The sequence below is a fragment of the Polistes canadensis genome, unplaced genomic scaffold, assembly GCF_001313835.1.
Source record: "Polistes canadensis isolate GaletaPanama2010 unplaced genomic scaffold, ASM131383v1 scaffold_53, whole genome shotgun sequence".
In the NCBI taxonomy this organism is placed as follows: domain Eukaryota; kingdom Metazoa; phylum Arthropoda; class Insecta; order Hymenoptera; family Vespidae; genus Polistes; species Polistes canadensis.
In genome coordinates this window covers 27,618-43,983 of record NW_014569600.1, presented here as the reverse complement: position 1 = coordinate 43,983, position 16,366 = coordinate 27,618, and the positions used below count along the sequence as shown (strand labels likewise).

The following is a 16,366-nucleotide window of genomic DNA, read 5'->3' as shown; positions in this document are numbered from 1 at the left end:
AACATCTTTATATCTCCCAATCCCCATATTTCTACTCCATACATAACCCCCGCCTTCACAATTGAATCCATAAGGAACAGCCTATCCTCCATGATATTTCTCCCTGCCCTTTTCCATATTCCCCATACCATTAGAATAATATTTATATTTTTTAACCATAAATTATTTTTTTACTTTTTTTTATTTTAACTGACATGCTTTAAAACACCATTTTTTTCTTTATTTAACCATAAATTATACTAATTTACAGCAACCTCCTTATGTTTTGCGGAAAATCAAGTTTACACGCAAGAAACTGTCGCCGTCGTAATACAACATTTAATGGAAATGACACCTTTACCTACGTTATTAATGCGTACGGTTATACAAAGCTTAGCCCTTTATCCTAGACTTAGTGGTTTTGTTATGAATATACTTCAGCGTTTGATAGTTAAACAAGTATGGAAACAACCAAAAGTTTGGGAAGGTTTCGTTAAATGCTGCGAACGTACAAAACCACAAAGTTTTGCAGTTATTTTACAGTTACCATCAGCACAATTGCTTGAAGCATTAAAAATGGCTCCAAATTTAAGAGCACCTTTGCTATCTCATGTTGAAGCATTTACTGAAAATCAGGTAATTTTTATTAATTTACATCTAGTGCTGATAGTTCTCTTTTATATCTATTACTATTGCTTATTAACTATATATTTATTACAGAAAGCACACATTCCACAATCTATAATGGATATTATACAAGGCAAATCATCTTGTGAAATGCATGATGAATTTGATATTGTAAATATATTTTTATATTATATAATTTTATTTATTAAAAATAATTATTATCTAATAAGTATATAAAAATTTTTAATTTGCACAGGCACCGCCTGGTGATTATCCAGGTGAACAAAAACCAGATACAACAGAAACAGATTTATCAGAACCAGCTCCCCCTGGTCTAGACTAGCATAAATTTATTTCAACTTCAGAATCTGAAACATCTTCATTAAAATGTCTTAATTTTAATGAATTCTCATTATGAATCATAATTTATTTTTATCATAAAATATTTTAGTTATGGTATCCTATTTTATAACATAATATTAATATTCTTTTATTCAGGCGGAATTGTTTTCATAATTGGCAGTAAAAATTTGTCTGTATATATTATATATATAAAACGAAACAAACAAACAAAATGCACTTTATTTGTACCCATAATATTGTGCTATGTTGGTTAATATTTTATGCCACGGAATATACTTTATATTTTATGGAATTCTTCATATTTATCAGATCGTAAAATGAATGGATGTACAGTAGATGATCGGTTAACGAACATAACTCATTCCAAAAAGATGTTTGTTACCCAATCATCAATTTAGTATAGATTTTTATGTGAATTTGATTAATTAGTTTTAAAGACCCAACAAAATAAATATAAGATTATATACATAATTTTTTACAACGTTTATTTATATGTAATAATAATCATACATATGTACACATTACATTTGAATGAGCCGCCCGGATAACTCTTCAAGGACATCAAATTTTTCTTTCTAAAATGTTTTTAATGTCATTGTTGAAGAGAACTGGCATGCTTTAAAACACCAATAAAACCAAAGAGTAGCTAATTAGTCAAATAATAAATAGAAAACTAATCAAATTAGTTTTTATCATGATGAATCTTTCTTTTACATGTTTTCTGAAAGAATAATATTTTATTAAATTTTTCGATACATATATATATATATATATCTATGAATATTAATTATTAAATAATTTATAATCGGGAATATAATTTTATTATTTAAATAAAAATATATTTATTTAAATGAAGAATATTTCATAATTAATTTAAAATCAGCTGTTTAGTAAGCATTAGTCTTAAATTCAAAGTGGGGTGATGACCTCCTTAATATAGCTAGCTAGAATGACTGAAAGATTTAGTATTATTTTTGAACTTGACAAATAAACATCGAAGCTCTCTTCTTTCGTGTAAATACAATTTATAAATTCATAATTTCGATTAATTAAACTAATAATTAATTAAATTATTGTCTAAAAATTTAGACAATATTCTTCGTTTGTGTACTATATTAAACTGTCATTTAAAACATAATTTATTTGTTTAAACACACATTAGATCGCGTATAATAAAGGGTTATTGTAAAAGAATCTTAATTTAATATATCGATTCGCGTAAATATCGAAGTTTTAAATAGTAAAATTTTTCAACAACATTCCAAATTTTGTTTTGTCTCTAGGAAATACATTTTTTAGAATATTGATACAGGAGATCAATCTAATCATTCGATTTATCACACATAAATAAGAGAGTATTGAGTATATTTTACAAAACGTACATTGTATTTAAGAATTAAACCAAATTCTCACTGAGAGGTTGTTTCATTGTTACCCAAGGCATAAGCTTGATAACAAATATCAAGTTTAAGATTATTAAGATTGAACATTTTAATCTAATGTTTTGTCTAAATGATTATAAATTGTACCAAATATTCATGATATATGTAAATTTAAAAAAATAGAATAATAAAATACATCTAAATTTGTTTTGATTAATAATAAAAAGTAAATATGCCATGGTACGTTGGAACAATATAGAAATTATTTGTCTATTATCCAAAATCAACTCCAGTATCTAGTAAGTCTCTTAACATGAAAGAAACTTTCTTTGGCAACATTCTATAAATAAAAACAAAAAATATTTAATATTAAAATTTGATCATATGACACTAAGTAGTACATATAAAAATATATAATGAATATTCAGAAATTACCTAAGTGCAAGTCCAATGTATAACAGGTATCCTGGTATACTAAATTCTGTATAATTTCTACGAACACCATTTAAAATTTTTTTAGCTGCTTCTGAAGCAACCATTGTTCCAAAATAACTAGGTATCCTTTAATAAAACGAAAACAAAATTATCTATCTTTTAAAATCTATTTTCAATATTAGGATGTTAAAACAATGTAAAATTAAAAAAAAATCATACCTAAATCGAATATCTTTTACTAATTCTACTCCAACAACAAATGGGTATATATGAACTAGAGTAATAATAATATTACTATTAGAGTGTCTTAATTCTGTATGTAAAGATTCTGCTAGACCTTGAATTGCAAATTGTGCAGCAGATAAAGGAATACATCCTTTACCACCTGTAATACCAGAGAATCCTGCTACAAAAAACAATTTATTACATAAATTGTATACGAATTGTAAAAATAATTTGTCTGTAATACCAGAAAGTCCTGCTACAGAAGATAACGCTACAATGTGTCCTCTCTCTGCTCGTTTCATACTTGGCAACACTGACTCTAATAACTAAAATATAAATTATACAATTTTTTAATTATATTATATGTAATAATTTAGCTTGGAGAAAATAATTTCTATGTATACGATGAATTAAATATAGCTATTATTATTTACCCAAAAATGGCTGAGAACTGAGATGTCAATTGTTTGTCTTATTTTTGGTGGATCTCGTATTAATGCATGCGGACTAGGAAAACCACAACAATGAAACAGCATTGTGATTTCACCCATTTCTAAGACAATTTTTGTTACCGTAGCAGTTACCTACAAAAGTATACACATATTATGAAAATCATAGTATATCTATAAATGCGTTAATATACACAGTAAATAATATGTACTTGATCTTCATTCGTCACATCACAAATATATGATTTTGCATTGCCCGATAATTGTATAGCACGTAGTACAGTCGCCTTACAATTTTCAGCATTGATATCCACACAAGCGACAGTCACACCTAATTGGCTTAATTGAATAGCTATTTCTTTGCCTACTCCTCTTCCAGCTCCAACAACCTAAATTATAAAATACAATATTAATAAAATATTTGAAATATAATTATGAATAACAGATATTTTGAGATATATATTTTATAAATATTATTACTATTGCTATTTCTCCATTAAGACTTTTTAACGATAGTGGTCTAATAGTTCGATATAAAGAAACTAAAATTGTAAAACATATCCCAAGTGATAGCGTTATAAGATCTAATGCAAGAACAAACAGTGAATATAATCTGATGAACATTTTTGTTGGTCTGCAATTTTCTATGCCTTTTTCTGTAAATATAAAATTTTAATTTTAGTAAATACTTTTACACTAGTAATTATAATTTAGTATTAAATGTAATATATATAATGTGTTAACTAAATTAAAATTACATTCGTTGGATCAAACATTATACCTTATACAAAACACTGAAATGAAATATACTCTGATAAGATATCAGCTCACAATTCGGCTTTTAACTGCTGCATCGTGATTATTAAAGTTTGAAATTTTTCCATTCGTGTCATACATAACCTAATAAAATTAAGATAAGTACAATTAATTATTATTATGATAAATTATTGTACTTGTTATACATATATAATTCCTAATACATATGAATACATAATAATAATTGATACTTGTTACAATAATATATGTTAAAAATACAAATAAATATAATATAATTAAATAGCATATAGATCATTTTATCGTTAGTTATTCATTAGAATATACCTTTGTATATAATATGTACGTTATACATGAACACTAGCAATATAGGGTGCGTTCCACTAAGCGCTCACAACGATCACGCTCACGACCACAGTTTCTCCCGTTCCACTTACCTACGAGCGTTACTGTCGTAAATTCAAGTGGAATGGACTATGGTGCGTTTTGAGCGTGGAGGTAATAATACAAATGGCGAGGTAGTGAAAAGAAAGTAAAAGATTAAAGAGGTTAAGATTTAATCTGTAATCCTTCATGTCAGTTTCACGGNGCTTCGCGTGAGCGTTAGTAATGACGTCATGAGTGACGTTTTCGCCGCGACCACAACGACCGCGGTCGTTATGTGGAACGACTAAAGGAGCATTTTGATCGTTGTGAGCGCTTAGTGGAACGCACCGTAAAGGAGCATTTTGATCGTTGTGAGCGCTTAGTGGAACGCACCCTAAAGGAGCATTTTGATCGTTGTGAGCGCTTAGTGGAACGCACCCATAATGGTAAATATTATCTGGTGGGATCAAGTAAGTCTTTGTCAGTATTATGCATTTAACCCACAAATATGAATCATTACATTTGTAATACTTATTTACATGAAAATTTATTTAAATTACTATATTCAATTTAGTATAGTATTATCCTAATTACTATGAATGATGTATCTGTCTTGTTGTAAAGAAATCTTATTAAAAAAGAAAGCTTTTTCGTATAATAATTTTAAATATATTTTTTTCAGAATCAAAAATGGCGCGGCAACGTGTTCAAATTCAAAAATGATTTGATCAACAACCTTGGGTAACTAAGCAACGAAACAGTTTGTATAATAAATAATTTTTGCTACTCGTTTATTATATCATCTCATGATTGATTTTTAATATTAGAAGTGATGTACTTTATATTAATATAATTTTCGAAATATTACTCAAAAGTTTCTGTATATTGTATAATTGTATATTGTTCTTTTTATACAAGAATGGTATCTGTAGAATCAGAAAAAGATGAAGTAATTACGGACCTAATTCCTGGTCCTCCGATAGAATATGAAAAACGACAGAGGTAACATTAAAAATATTATGTTAATATTAAATTAAAACTAAAAAAGATATTCCTTTTTTTTTTTGAAAACTTTCCATCATTTACTTTTTACTCTTTTTTTCTTAGATTGTATCATGTATTTTTAATGTATCGGTTTTAGAACGATGGTTTTATTTTCTTTGAAGGTATATTTCTAAATATAATGAACCTATAAAAGAAGAAATCAAAAAAGAAAAATATGCACACCGTACATTTGGTTTACCACAAGTACCATTAAAATTACCATCTCAATATTTGAAGAAAAGAAGCCGGAAAGAATATTGCAAAACAGATGTAAAACATGTACATATTCGTGATCCAGAATATCAACGAAAGTTACCATCGTGGGTGCCAGTAAAAATGGAAATAAAAGAAAAATGTGGAGAGTTGCCTGTTGATCCTGTTAAATTAGGTCGTATTAATTTTAAAAAACAGAATATTATTGATGTAAAGAAATCTCAACCTTTTATTTCTAAAGAACGATATGTAGATACACGGTACGGAGATACTCATGATTTAAAATCTAGTGGATTGTATCCTATTTATATACATAGGAAGGTATTTTATTTCTATAAGCACATGTAATATGAAAATAATTAACAATTCTTTTTATTTTTTATTATTAAAATTTATTCATTTATAGGGATTTGGAAAAGTTCCAAAAAGTGTAAAGAAAATAAGATGTGAAGTAGTAGATAAGGAATTAAGAGAAGATAAACCAAGTGATCATTGTATCGATGAACCTAAATACCATTGTATCTCAGAAGAAGAAAGAAAAGAACTTTTAGATGTATGGATGTATCAAAATTATTGATATTATAAATATATTTTTGTATTAATAATTATCTTTTTATTTTAATAGGGAATGAAAAGAAGATGGGACGAAATGATGAAACAATTTCAGTCTTTACCATTTATAATTGATACTCCGCCAAAAGTGCAAAGAAAGGCAAAACTGGAACATGAATTACAGCAACTTGAGAAAGATATTACAATTCTTGAAAGACACTCTTACATATGTGTTAATAATGATGATGAAAATGAATGAAAAAAAAAGCAAAACAGTACATTAATAAGTATTCAAAAATAAGTATGCGAAAGGCTACATCATTGATCATATTTTTAACTAACTGAGAAATATTTAATATATAAATTTTTTTTTAATTTTTTAATAAACAAAGTATGCAAAATAATAATTGTTAGTCAAAAAGAGAACGGACAAAATACACAAGTATTAATAATATAAATGTTTTTTATTTTATTAATATTATTATTACATAATAGAGTAAATATCATTAATAAAACAAATTCCTGAACGATCACTAAAATCGTATTGTAAAAAAGTGGTGAGTTGTGATGAGAAGGTGTTGTAAAAAAATTGTTCAAACCCGTAAAATGGAGAGTAATAACAACAACTATTACTATACAATAATAATCAAATCATGTCCCAATTTTCATTAGTACTAGCAGTTTCATCTTTATCATAATTAGCTATCGAAGAAGATTCTTCCTCAGTTTGCTGTTCTTCTGTATATGATGAGTTTTCAAACATTTCAGAATCTTGGTTTCCTGATAATTCTAATAAGGATATTTGGGGTTTTGATAAATTTCTTGCATATAATATCGAATCTTGTTTATCTAGAAAACGACCATCATATAAAGCAGGTATATTACAAAACAGACATAGTACTTCTTCATATTCTTGGTCTAAGCAGGGATGATACACTTTCCCACATATTGGGCAAATTCGATATTGTAGGCTTGGAATTTGAAGAAGGGTTAAAGCACATCTAGATAATATATGTCCGCTTGGACATTGATTAGTTTTCCAAGGTAATTCAATAATCATTTCTTCGCATAGATTACATGATTCCAATTTTAATTTAAAATGAGATATTTTATTTAATGCTTCTCGTGCATGTTTTGTTATAATTGATTCTTCTTCTCCCTCTTCACCAGCAAGATAAATTTCCAAATACATTCTTAACAGGTTTGCAGACATTTCCTGATCATTTGATAAATGTGTTTTATTTACTAAACGATCAAGATATGCACACGCACAATGAATAAAAATTAGTGATTGAATTTCTGCTATTTCTTTTTCATATTCGATTTCTTGAATTACCTTTTTCTTTGTTAATGCTTCAGTCATAAGTGACAGCCACATTGATATTTTTAATTCATATAATGGAATGGAATCTAAATTTTGTGGTACTTTAGGTAACACACTCGTTGGATCTGAAATGTTAGCAGCTTTGAGTCTGATTAATTCGAGACAATCCCAAGGTAAGTTTGAATTTTTATTGCTATAAATTTGTATTATATTCTTTGGATCCCATTCTTTTCCATTTAAGGATAATATGTATAATGTACTTGGTTCTCTATTTACTAAGTGATCAAATATACTATTAGGACTTGTTACAGTAATTAACATGGCATGATTAGGAGAACAAGCAAGACCTAAATATTGAACACGTGCCCGAGGTAATTTATAATTTATTGGAATACTTTTTAAGTTATTTTCTTGCGTATCAAACGTATACATCATGCCATTTTGTGTGGTAATTAAAACACGTTCAGGACCAATAACAGTGATTCCTAAAAGTAATAGTTTATGATTTTTAATTTACTGAAATTTTAATTTTTATTCTATTTTAAAAGAGAGAGAGATATTTAATTAAATATGTATATATACCTGAGATTGAAAATCCTTCTATTTGTAAATAATGTGTAGACATTAATTTACCCGTGCTAGTCAAGCCAAACAGTAGGATAAAGAAAGTTTTACAAGCAATAAATTGCATTCCATTTTCATTTTGTGAAACCATAAGTAAAGATTTGACTACGATACGATCTGAATAATTATAATATTTTTCTACTCCTGTATTTTCTAAACATTTATTATCACCATTATACAGAAGACCTTGGATTTGGCCATTACAGCATCCAATAATAATTAAGTACATGTTTGGTTTTATAGTACACCATAGTAATACATTTATTTTTGTGTCCATATTTAAATGTACTTTAGATATTATGGTTGGTGTTACATTCTCAGTAGAATGAGTTACTTGATCAATTTTCCAAATCACTACATCCGAACTACGAAAAGCAGTTACAAAGTATGCATAATAAGTATTTTCTAATTGAAATAATTCGCTCCATGTCATTGCACAAGCTTGCAGTCGTCTAAGATTTTCTTGTATGCTTATAAAACGTGATTCTTCATTTTCACAATTATTAAGATTAGATTTAATACTATCTTCAACCGTTTGTAACCATATAGATGAAATATTACATAAGGAATACCAAATTCTTACATTATATATTTTATGTGAAAGTTCAACAGCACCGACAGAAGTTATTATTGCAAGTATAGACTTCCTAGGATGGATTAAATTTTCTGGCGACCACGATACATCAATTATCCTTGGTAATACATCGGCTGCATCATTGATTTTAGGTGCCAAAGCAGCCTCTAGTAAGAGCGAATATATTTCTCTGCGTTTTATATTCCATGTCAAGGAAGTTATTTCATTAATAAATGTGTGTGCAGGCAAATAATCAGGAGCATATATAAAAGACCATGAAAATGTAGCATTTGGTTGAGGATTCTCCAAAGAAGGTACTAATTCCTAAAAATATGTGCATTAAATCAATGAAATTTCAAAGTATACTTTTATTTCATTTAATGCACATGCACTACAATTATTAGATATCTATTCTAAACATTTTCACTAATATTATAGATTCAAATGAATACATTCAGAATAGAACATATACATATGTATATATTTGTTTTGTATTTGTTATATATCATTACATTTTTGTTATTAATTTTATACTTACTAATACATGAACTCCTTCTTCTGTAATAACAGATATATAGTTATTCGGTGTCCATTGAATTGCAAATAATGTAGTGACCAATGGAGCAAAGGGTATATTAGAAATTTCTTCTATTGATATCATATTACTTGAAAATTAATGATTTACTTAATGAAATAAATGTTACTTTATTGTTTTTCATGCAATATAGACATATGTAAAAATTTAACGAATAACTTTGATAAGGAAATACATGAAATATACTGATTGAAAGATTCAATAAATGAGTTTTAAGTAAAATTAGGTTAGAAATGATAAAAAAATAACATTTAAATGCTATAGACATATGAAGTTGGTATCGATATATCGTTTGATGAATAGTCACGTGATATTTTATCGATAGTGACGGTGATTGTAAAACGAGTTAACGACAACTTCAGGCATATCTTCATCCTTTTCCATATATATAGCAGGAAGCAAAACAAGTATGTTGTATTGTAAAACGTCATGGCATAATTTTCACTTCATTCATGCCGTGACCATCTGTGTATCGTGCAGTTTTCGTTTCGGTGTAACTTGATTGTTCCAAACAGGCGCGAAACGTGAAATTAAAGATTTAGAATAATTAAAACTTTATCGACAAAATAAAGTTATTTTAATTATCAACAATCATGGCAATTGATAAAGGTTTCATAAATGTTATAGTACTAAGTTTTGGTTTCATGATGGTGTTTACGGCCTTTCAAACTATGAGTAACATCGAGGTGAGTTTACCACGTGACCGTAATACTTGTGGCATTTCGATTTTCTATCGCGCGCTATTGCGTCGTTGTTCTTACGTTGAGTTTTATATTTAAACATTACCTTTGATCAAATATATATTCTTATGTTTAAATAAGATTATTTCGTGGCATTTAATAGCAATCAACAATTTTTAATATCATTTTTTAATATTTTTATCTTATCCGTTTATATTATATTTATCACAAAGACGCAACAGATTTTAATTAAACAACGTTGTTCTATATTGAAAGGATCACGAAGCATTAAAGTCACAACGAATAATTTATTTACATGAGACTGAAATATCGAAACACCTGTTGAACATTACGGAACGAAGGAATAATTATTACAAAATTATATTCTGTCATAGTCGTAATTTATTTAAGTCATTAATATAATAATAAATAAATAAATTTTTTTTTCATAAATCAATTCTTTTCCTTATTGTTCATATAAAAGTATAAGAAGAAGATGTTGAATATAAGTTATACGATATATTCAACATTTTACGTGAAAAGTCTATGTTAAAAAATAAAATTCTTTCGTATTGATGTAATTTTGTTCTTTTACCGTTTCTTTGTTTTTTTTTTTTTATTATCAATTAGAAAAGAATATTATCTATTTCTAGTTGTTAGAATTATATTTTACAGTTGTATGTACATGTGTTTATTTTGTATGTAAAGTATTAATCTTAACAAGGCACTTGTGTACTTTTAAAATTTTTCCCTTTAACAGAAAATTTGTTATGATTTTTTTTTCCAATATTATTATATTTTACAATCGAAAATTAATTATCGGCTCTTCAAGTTTCAATTTATTGTTTTATTTGAGAGTATATTTTGTAATTTTTTGCAAGCTTTTAAAACAAATGAGAAAAACAAAAATTGATATCGTTTATCTAGCGATCAGAAAAAAACAATTGATTAGAGTTTTAACACAACAGTACATTCGATTCAAAATATTTCGAGAGAGAAAAGTATTTTTTTGAAATATACTATAATTATATATTTATATATTTCTTTTTTTATATTTTATATTACAAATTATTTTATGTGGTATTCAGTTAAAAGTTTCGTCCAAACAATCGCCACTTCAACACCGAATGTATTTTAATAATAATAACATAGTGTACAGTCACGAATTTTTATAAATTATATGATTACCATTCTTGCGGTTCTATAACTTCGTTATGTTCCGAGACAAGATAACTTTCTAACGTGAAATCGTTGTTGGTAAAAGTTTGAGCAAATTTTCACTATTAGCATAGTTTTACGAATACGTCCCGTTAATTTTCTAATAATTTAGCAATGTAAAAAACTATGAGAAATATTTTTGCAATTATGTTTGAATACTTCCTGTTATTATATATACAAAATTATTATTTAAATTTATAAACTTTTGTTTGAACATATATTATCAATTTAATAAAATTATCGGTTATTTTTTAATTTAATTGCAATTACATCCTTGAAACGTTTCTATTCGTTGAAATTCCAGATTTGATCTTCGTGTAATTCTGTGAATGAACATCTTGCAAATTTATTTACATTATGTTTTACACTTTATGTTGATGTTCTCTAGTCTTATTGTTAGATCGAATACAGACTGGAGCTTGAATGTAAAATGATCGTCAATTTACCAAGATCATATTATAATGTACTATAAATGCACTATAAATGCATCCAGACACGCTTTCAATTCACGTACATAAACGTATATATAGTATTACTGTATTGCCAGTTGTATCGGTAAAAAGATCGAAAAAATGTCACTGTGCAGATAATATTATTTTCTTTTTTTGATTAGGGATTTTATTCGTTTTACACATGTGCAATCATTTTCTCAAAAAAAGGAAGCAGAAATGTTAAGTCTCGTGCTAACAATAAAACATGCTATTTAATATTTTAAAACAAGAAGAAATTGTTTAATTTAATAATGTATTCTTAATAATATTAATTTTTAGAATAGATTATTTTTATTCGATTTATTTGTTTAAATTTTATACGAAACATTTTACGTGACGTAAAATGTAGTAAATTATTAATATATTTTGTTCTCTTTTTTTCGGGTTTATTATCAATCAATTTTACTTTATTTTCTATTTCTATTTTTTAAATAGAAAATGCGGCCAATGTGCGTTAAAGATATTTTCATATCGAGAATGCAATTATTGGTATATTCTTGACCGGTTTATGTTATTAGAACGTTATCGTTATATGAGAAAACTATGTAAAAATAAAATATCAATAGAAAAATAATCTAACAACGATTATTCTATTTATAGAAAAAAGTAGGTTAATCCTATTACTGAAGAATACAATTTTCAAAATTTTTCTATTTCATTATCGTTTGGAAATTATCAATTGTTTTTCGTAACATACAAGATTGTATATTCACTTTAAATAATAATTCATTGTAAAATAAATAGAAGTGATGTGAAAATTACACTTTTAGAAATTAAAAAAAATTTAGAATAAATAATATTAAAAAAAAAAAAAAATAATAATAAATTATATTTTCTTACGATGTATTTAAATATATTTAAAATAACGTTCATTATTTCTCTTATTGTTAAATGAGACTATTTTATTTTTCAATGATTTGAAATTTGATATGAAATGATTTGATATTGAAATATTTGTCAATGATCTATTATTTGCAATAAAACTCAATTTTACAATTAAGGGTTGTGAAATATCATTTATCTAAGAAGTTATTAAACAAGTTATTGAAAAGTTAGGTGAAAAAATGGGATTTTAAAAGATAAAATAAGATAAAACTACGCGAGTGCTTCAGATATCAAGTATCTCTTCAATATATTCTTTTGAGAACTAAACAAATGTTTGAATTGTTTGAATTTTATATTTAAACGTTTTTACGTCCCGTTTTTTGTACGCTTTTCGAATAGTATTATCTCTATTGAAATAAATATATGTAATTGACTAAATTTCTACTTTCATGGTTGTTAAAGTTGTACATAAAATTTTAGTAATATATACCGATCTTAATTGTGGCTTTTTTTTTTCCTGTTAACACGTTTTCATATTGAGTGATTAACATATCTCAACATTTAATTTTCCTAATAATTATATTTTCTTCGTAAGAAAAAATTCGTGTATTCGTTGTTAAAATAATTCTCGTTTATACGATCTATATAATATAATAGTACAATTAAGTGTGTATACATATGTTCGTTTAAGAACACGTGTTTTTTTATACGTCAGTGAACAAAAACCGTATTAATCCATTTATCTTGTTTTACGACACAAAATCGTATATTTTTATTATATATTAAATTAATCCAGTCAGTTATCATGGTTACTTTTTCCAATTGATCTTTTTTTCTTTTTTTTTCTAATATCTACAATTAAAAAATATTACTCCAGAAAAGTATGGAAAATTGTTTTTTTAAGTTGCAATAATTATCGAGTTTGTAAATTTTATTTTTATTCTTTTTTCTTTCAATCGATGATATATAGTTATTAATCGAGTAAATGGCTATATATATTATTCTTAACGAAATTAATTTATATTGGTATTATTTTATCAAAGCTAACATATATATGTATTTATTTATCTGTAGATAGTGATATGTTTATAGCGGGGGGTTTAGTGCACACGTTGAAAACGTTGATAGATTACTTCCTCATGGGCAAAATCATCGTAGATTCTTTATGAACAATTTTCATTCGTATTTAATATATGAAATACAACAGAAGAAAAAAAAATAAATATAACAAAATTTAATATATATAAATAACTTTCAATCAAACTTCTATCGTAATATTAATATAACGTATCTTATACGTGATTCGATATAGAATAAAATCAATCGATTTGAACGATTTTATTATTATCTGATATCAATACACATTTGTGAATATACGATAATCTATGTAACTTGGATATATTAAACCATTTTAATGCTGATGCGTTCTTTCTGTTTTTCGTCAAAAGGTAGAACGCGACACCAGTATCGGTATACAGGGGCTTTCACCTACCACTTAAAATATTTTGTTCATTTCGTACGATAGAAAAAAATGTCAGAAAAAAAAAAATATTCCATTCGAAGGCGCCGATATGGTGAAAGAGCGCATTTTTTATCAAGGTCATTTTATTCGAGATATCAAAGTCATCGTATTATTTTTTAAATGGGACTTTTGCATATTTATGCAAATATTTATATTTATTTTTGCATATTTATTAATGCATATTTATACTAGAATATTCTTATAGCTTATAAAAAAACGAATAAAAAATATATATATAAGTAATTATCATACTTTCACCATTGGTATTGTATTTCAAGAATTAGGACAAATCGAAGATGGTCGTATTGAGAAATTTTAATTGTTTTTATTAAAAGCCTTAGAGTATAGAGGACTGTCAAACACGATTAGAATGTAAATAATACATATACAAATATACATATTATAATATATATATATATTATCTCAAAGATTACCTGTTACCGATTAAAATATTTTTGTTTTGTTCGCAGCAAACTGTCCTAGCGAGTATAAGAAAGGATGATCCTAGTTTCAACGCTGATGCATATACCAGTTTGGCGATTTTGTATGCTGTTTTCGCTATTTGCAACTGGTTAGCACCATCATACATATCATTGACGGGCCCTAGAGTCGCCATAGTAACCGGTTGTTGCTGTTACGTTCTCTTCATAGCGTCCTTTTTATGGCCACATCCGGCTTTTCTCTATACTGTATCAGCTATTCTCGGAGCTGGTGCAGCTTTTATATGGACAGGACATGGGCAATATCTTACGGAAAATAGCGACAATGAAACAATGTCAAGGAATGCCGGTTTGTTTTGGGCTATATTTCAATCATCTCTCTTTATCGGCAACCTTTTCGTTTATTTTATGTTTACAAACGAACATATAGAACAATCGGTACGACAAACCGTATTCATCGTACTGATTGGTTTAGCAGTTTTTGGTACGATAATTTTATCATTGTTAAGAAAAATTCCTCAGAGATTTGCTCTGGGAGAAGCCGAAGGAGTATCCAGCGCTGACAAAGAACTTCATATACCCGAGCCAGCGAAAGAGAAACCTCTTTTAGCAGCTTGGTGTGCTTTGAGAGACGCATTTTCTCTTTTCGTTACACCAAGGATGATTTTTCTATCCTTTACATTCGTTTATACGGGTCTACAGTTGACTTTCTTTTCCGGTGTATATGCTACTAGTATAGGTTTCACAAAAGCTATGGGTGAGTCACGTAAAAGATTGATCGGTTTATCGGGAATATTTGTAGGAATCGGCGAAGTTGTTGGAGGTACCTTGTTCGGTATTTTCGCATCTAAAGTATCAAATATTTGCAGTGGTTCACCCGTTGTTATCATTGGCTGCATTACTCATCTATTTGCTTTTATTAGTATATTTTTGAATTTACCTAATTCAGCATCCTTTATTGATACGGATGAGAAAGGTTTTATAGAACCCTCTCCTATTCTTGCTATGGCAGGAAGCCTTGCATTGGGTTTTGGCGATGCTTGCTTCAACACTCAGGTTTATTCCTTACTCGGTGTTTTGTTCGCAATAGAGAGTGCATCTGCATTTGCTCTATTTAAATTTTGTCAATCGGTAGCCGCAGCAGTCAGCTTTGCTTACAGTAGCAAAATTGGTTTACATCTTCAATTATTTATATTGCTCGTTTCTATTATTATCGGAACAACTACGTTCGTTATAGTCGAACGAAAAGCGCGAAATTGTTTAAACGAGAATCAACCTGACATCGATCCAGCGATTGTCGAAGGACAAAGTATAGATGATTGAAGAAATTATTTTTATAGAAAATATTCGATCAATCGGTGCAATTTTAAATGATCGTTTTACCACGATCGAATTATTTTATGCGATATCCTTATGATCACTTTTTTTAATCAGAAAAGAAAAAATATCGAAATTAATACAAATTTTGACAATAATCGTTTTATTATAGTTATGAATCAACAATGGCTGTGTCGATGAAGACGTTACATTTGTAAATACGTGAGTTTTTCTTATCATTCTCTTTTATTTTGTCAGTTGATTCTTGTACTATAAATAAAAAAATGTAATAGAAAATATTTGAAAAGTAACGTACACACACAAATGTATATGTATGCATTATAACA

General features: G+C 27.3%; 5 protein-coding genes across 12 annotated transcripts in view; 3 read left to right on the top strand and 2 right to left on the bottom strand.

Moving 5' to 3' along the window:
* LOC106785622 (symplekin) overlaps positions 1-1,181 on the top strand; it is a 6,338-nt gene extending 5,157 nt beyond the window's left edge. Inside the window, exons 14-16 of the mRNA XM_014746249.1 lie at positions 251-615; positions 700-777; positions 863-1,181. Coding sequence (XP_014601735.1) covers positions 251-615; positions 700-777; positions 863-949 — 530 coding nt within the window. The 3' untranslated portion in view covers positions 950-1,181. The remainder of the gene's footprint in view (positions 1-250; positions 616-699; positions 778-862) is intronic.
* Positions 1,182-2,319: 1,138 nt separating this feature from the next.
* On the bottom strand, positions 2,320-4,639 carry LOC106785609 (17-beta-hydroxysteroid dehydrogenase 13-like). 3 transcript variants are annotated; one of them, XM_014746228.1, is made up of 9 exons: positions 4,562-4,639; positions 4,242-4,360; positions 3,941-4,116; positions 3,673-3,849; positions 3,446-3,595; positions 3,256-3,337; positions 3,006-3,192; positions 2,787-2,912; positions 2,320-2,691 (listed from the first exon to the last, which is right to left on the bottom strand). In XM_014746228.1, the coding sequence occupies exons 3-9, from the start codon at positions 4,082-4,084 to the stop codon at positions 2,625-2,627; spliced, it is 933 nt and encodes a 310-aa protein (XP_014601714.1). In that variant the 5' UTR covers positions 4,085-4,116; positions 4,242-4,360; positions 4,562-4,639; the 3' UTR covers positions 2,320-2,624. The 3 variants fall into 3 exon arrangements, with proteins under 3 accessions (XP_014601714.1, XP_014601715.1, XP_014601716.1); XM_014746229.1 differs by having other exon boundaries at positions 3,006-3,189; XM_014746230.1 differs by having other exon boundaries at positions 3,006-3,171.
* LOC106785611 (enkurin) lies at positions 3,760-6,835 on the top strand. 6 transcript variants are annotated; one of them, XM_014746231.1, is made up of 7 exons: positions 4,577-4,602; positions 5,041-5,070; positions 5,283-5,341; positions 5,519-5,602; positions 5,767-6,178; positions 6,264-6,410; positions 6,483-6,835. In XM_014746231.1, exons 1-7 carry the CDS (start codon positions 4,588-4,590, stop codon positions 6,666-6,668), a joined length of 933 nt encoding a protein of 310 aa, XP_014601717.1. In that variant the 5' UTR covers positions 4,577-4,587; the 3' UTR covers positions 6,669-6,835. The 6 variants fall into 6 exon arrangements, with proteins under 6 accessions (XP_014601718.1, XP_014601721.1, XP_014601717.1 ...); XM_014746232.1 differs by lacking the exons at positions 4,577-4,602; positions 5,041-5,070 and adding an exon at positions 3,760-4,118; XM_014746235.1 differs by lacking the exons at positions 4,577-4,602; positions 5,041-5,070 and adding an exon at positions 3,760-4,118 and having other exon boundaries at positions 5,283-5,360.
* A 65-nt stretch (positions 6,836-6,900) lies between these two features.
* On the bottom strand, positions 6,901-9,810 carry LOC106785607. The gene is made up of 3 exons (XM_014746226.1): positions 9,470-9,810; positions 8,316-9,255; positions 6,901-8,218 (listed from the first exon to the last, which is right to left on the bottom strand). Exons 1-3 carry the CDS (start codon positions 9,590-9,592, stop codon positions 7,056-7,058), a joined length of 2,226 nt encoding a protein of 741 aa, XP_014601712.1. The 5' UTR covers positions 9,593-9,810; the 3' UTR covers positions 6,901-7,055.
* Positions 9,811-9,896: 86 nt separating this feature from the next.
* On the top strand, positions 9,897-16,248 carry LOC106785608 (UNC93-like protein MFSD11). Its single transcript, XM_014746227.1, has 2 exons — positions 9,897-10,212; positions 14,733-16,248. The coding sequence occupies exons 1-2, from the start codon at positions 10,120-10,122 to the stop codon at positions 16,023-16,025; spliced, it is 1,386 nt and encodes a 461-aa protein (XP_014601713.1). The 5' UTR covers positions 9,897-10,119; the 3' UTR covers positions 16,026-16,248.
* Positions 16,249-16,366: the final 118 nt, after the last annotated feature.

Bases quoted from the DNA above. Each gene is read 5' to 3' on its own strand.
- LOC106785607 (XM_014746226.1), bottom strand. From the start codon at position 9,592: ATGATATCAATAGAAGAAATTTCTAATATACCCTTTGCTCCATTGGTC. The intron at 9,256-9,469 runs GTAAGTATAAAA...ACATATTTTTAG, and splicing joins AAGAAGGAGTTCATGTATTA to GAATTAGTACCTTCTTTGGA. The intron at 8,219-8,315 runs GTATATATACAT...TATTACTTTTAG, and splicing joins AGAAGGATTTTCAATCTCAG to GAATCACTGTTATTGGTCCT.
- LOC106785611 (XM_014746231.1), top strand. The intron at 5,603-5,766 runs GTAACATTAAAA...TTTTCTTTGAAG, and splicing joins GAATATGAAAAACGACAGAG to GTATATTTCTAAATATAATG. The intron at 6,411-6,482 runs GTATGGATGTAT...TTATTTTAATAG, and splicing joins AAAGAAAAGAACTTTTAGAT to GGAATGAAAAGAAGATGGGA.
- LOC106785608 (XM_014746227.1), top strand. From the start codon at position 10,120: ATGGCAATTGATAAAGGTTTCATAAATGTTATAGTACTAAGTTTTGGT. The intron at 10,213-14,732 runs GTGAGTTTACCA...TTTTGTTCGCAG, and splicing joins AAACTATGAGTAACATCGAG to CAAACTGTCCTAGCGAGTAT.
- LOC106785609 (XM_014746228.1), bottom strand. From the start codon at position 4,084: ATGTTCATCAGATTATATTCACTGTTTGTTCTTGCATTAGATCTTATA. The intron at 3,193-3,255 runs GTATTACAGACA...TGTTTTTTGTAG, and splicing joins TTCTGTAGCAGGACTTTCTG to CAGGATTCTCTGGTATTACA. The intron at 2,913-3,005 runs GTATGATTTTTT...GTTTTATTAAAG, and splicing joins GTAAAAGATATTCGATTTAG to GATACCTAGTTATTTTGGAA.